Source organism: Lottia gigantea, assembly GCF_000327385.1.
Source record: "Lottia gigantea unplaced genomic scaffold LOTGIsca_629, whole genome shotgun sequence".
NCBI lineage: Eukaryota > Metazoa > Mollusca > Gastropoda > Lottiidae > Lottia > Lottia gigantea.
The window spans coordinates 1-1,206 of NW_008710143.1; the positions used below are offsets into that span (position 1 = coordinate 1).

The 1,206-nt window shown below is 39.3% G+C and overlaps 1 protein-coding gene across 1 annotated transcript; it reads right to left on the minus strand.

The window, feature by feature from the left end:
* Positions 1 to 477: 477 nt before the first annotated feature.
* Positions 478 to 1,038, minus strand: LOTGIDRAFT_176006 (hypothetical protein; the record flags this gene model as incomplete). Its single annotated transcript, XM_009064461.1, has 1 exon — positions 478 to 1,038. The coding sequence occupies one exon, from the start codon at positions 1,036 to 1,038 to the stop codon at positions 478 to 480; it is 561 nt and encodes a 186-aa protein (XP_009062709.1).
* Between the last annotated feature and the right edge of the window lie 168 nt (positions 1,039 to 1,206).

Here is a 1,206-nt window from a genome sequence, read left to right on the forward strand (position 1 = left end):
ATCCTATGCATGATAATGATTTAATTGTTGTCTGTAGTATTGAAAAACATAGTAACGTACCTTTAGTTAAGATTCTTATGAGTATATTTTATTCTCTTTTCTACATTATAAGTAGTTATGCGCATGCGCGACCGTTGCTAGGGAGATGACGTAATTGGGAAAACCCCGAGGAAAACCTATGCATGATAATGATTTAATTGTCTGTAGTATTGAAAAACATAGTAACGTACATTTAGTTAAGATTCTTATGAGTATATTTTATTCTCTTTTCTACATTATTAGTAGTAAGCGAGTGATTATAGGTACCAGACGCCGATTGGCTAAGACGTATCACGTGACTAAATGTGACGTCATAATGTGGAAGTTGTCTGCTACTAAGACAAGTGACTGCGCTTTTTGGAGGCGGGAAATTGAAAAAAGGGCTTTGGATTGGATAAAAAAGATCACGTGGTATTTATTTATTAAACTTTAATTAATTCAACTTAAATCCATTAACTCTAACATATTGTCTAAACATGTTTCGCCATCTTCAAAAGACAAACAAGGAAAATGGTGATGGGCCCAAGCATGGACTAAACGATCGTTTTCGGTCAGATTAGATTGGAACACCGATAAAGCATGGGGTGACGGTTCGTGGAATTTATGACACAAGTAAAAGAAACAATAATGCCCGCAGACAGCACTTTGATTTCCTTGAATCCTCCGGGTATTGTGACGTAAGGGTCCTTGACGCCTCGCAAAGTCGGCAAAATCTTGGCCATACACTTCTGGGGAACATCCAAACGAGTCGAAGAAATCACAATGGTCTTTTTCGCATACAAAAACTGTCCAATGTTTTCCAGGCTGGCCTGCGTCGTCGGTATTCACAACGTACGCTGAGGGATAGCGTGTTGGCTGTAAGGTTTGTAGTTGATTTCTGGCTAACACGCCTGCAAATTGTTCAGGGATGTGGCAGGCCAATTCTTCCTCCAACTGTGAAGTATACAGAGGTTTACCAATCCACCAGAACTTGGCGGTTGACGTCGATTTCCAAGACATTATCGTATTCGGCAAACAATAGCAAATCGAGTGGATTTTATGGAGGATTTTCGAATCTCAATTCCAAAGACAAACTTCCTGACGAATTGNGATGAAAATTGGCTAGATCAGTTCCGTGGTCAATAGTCAAATCAAATCCAAAGAGTGTGTAGCCTTTAATATAGTCGT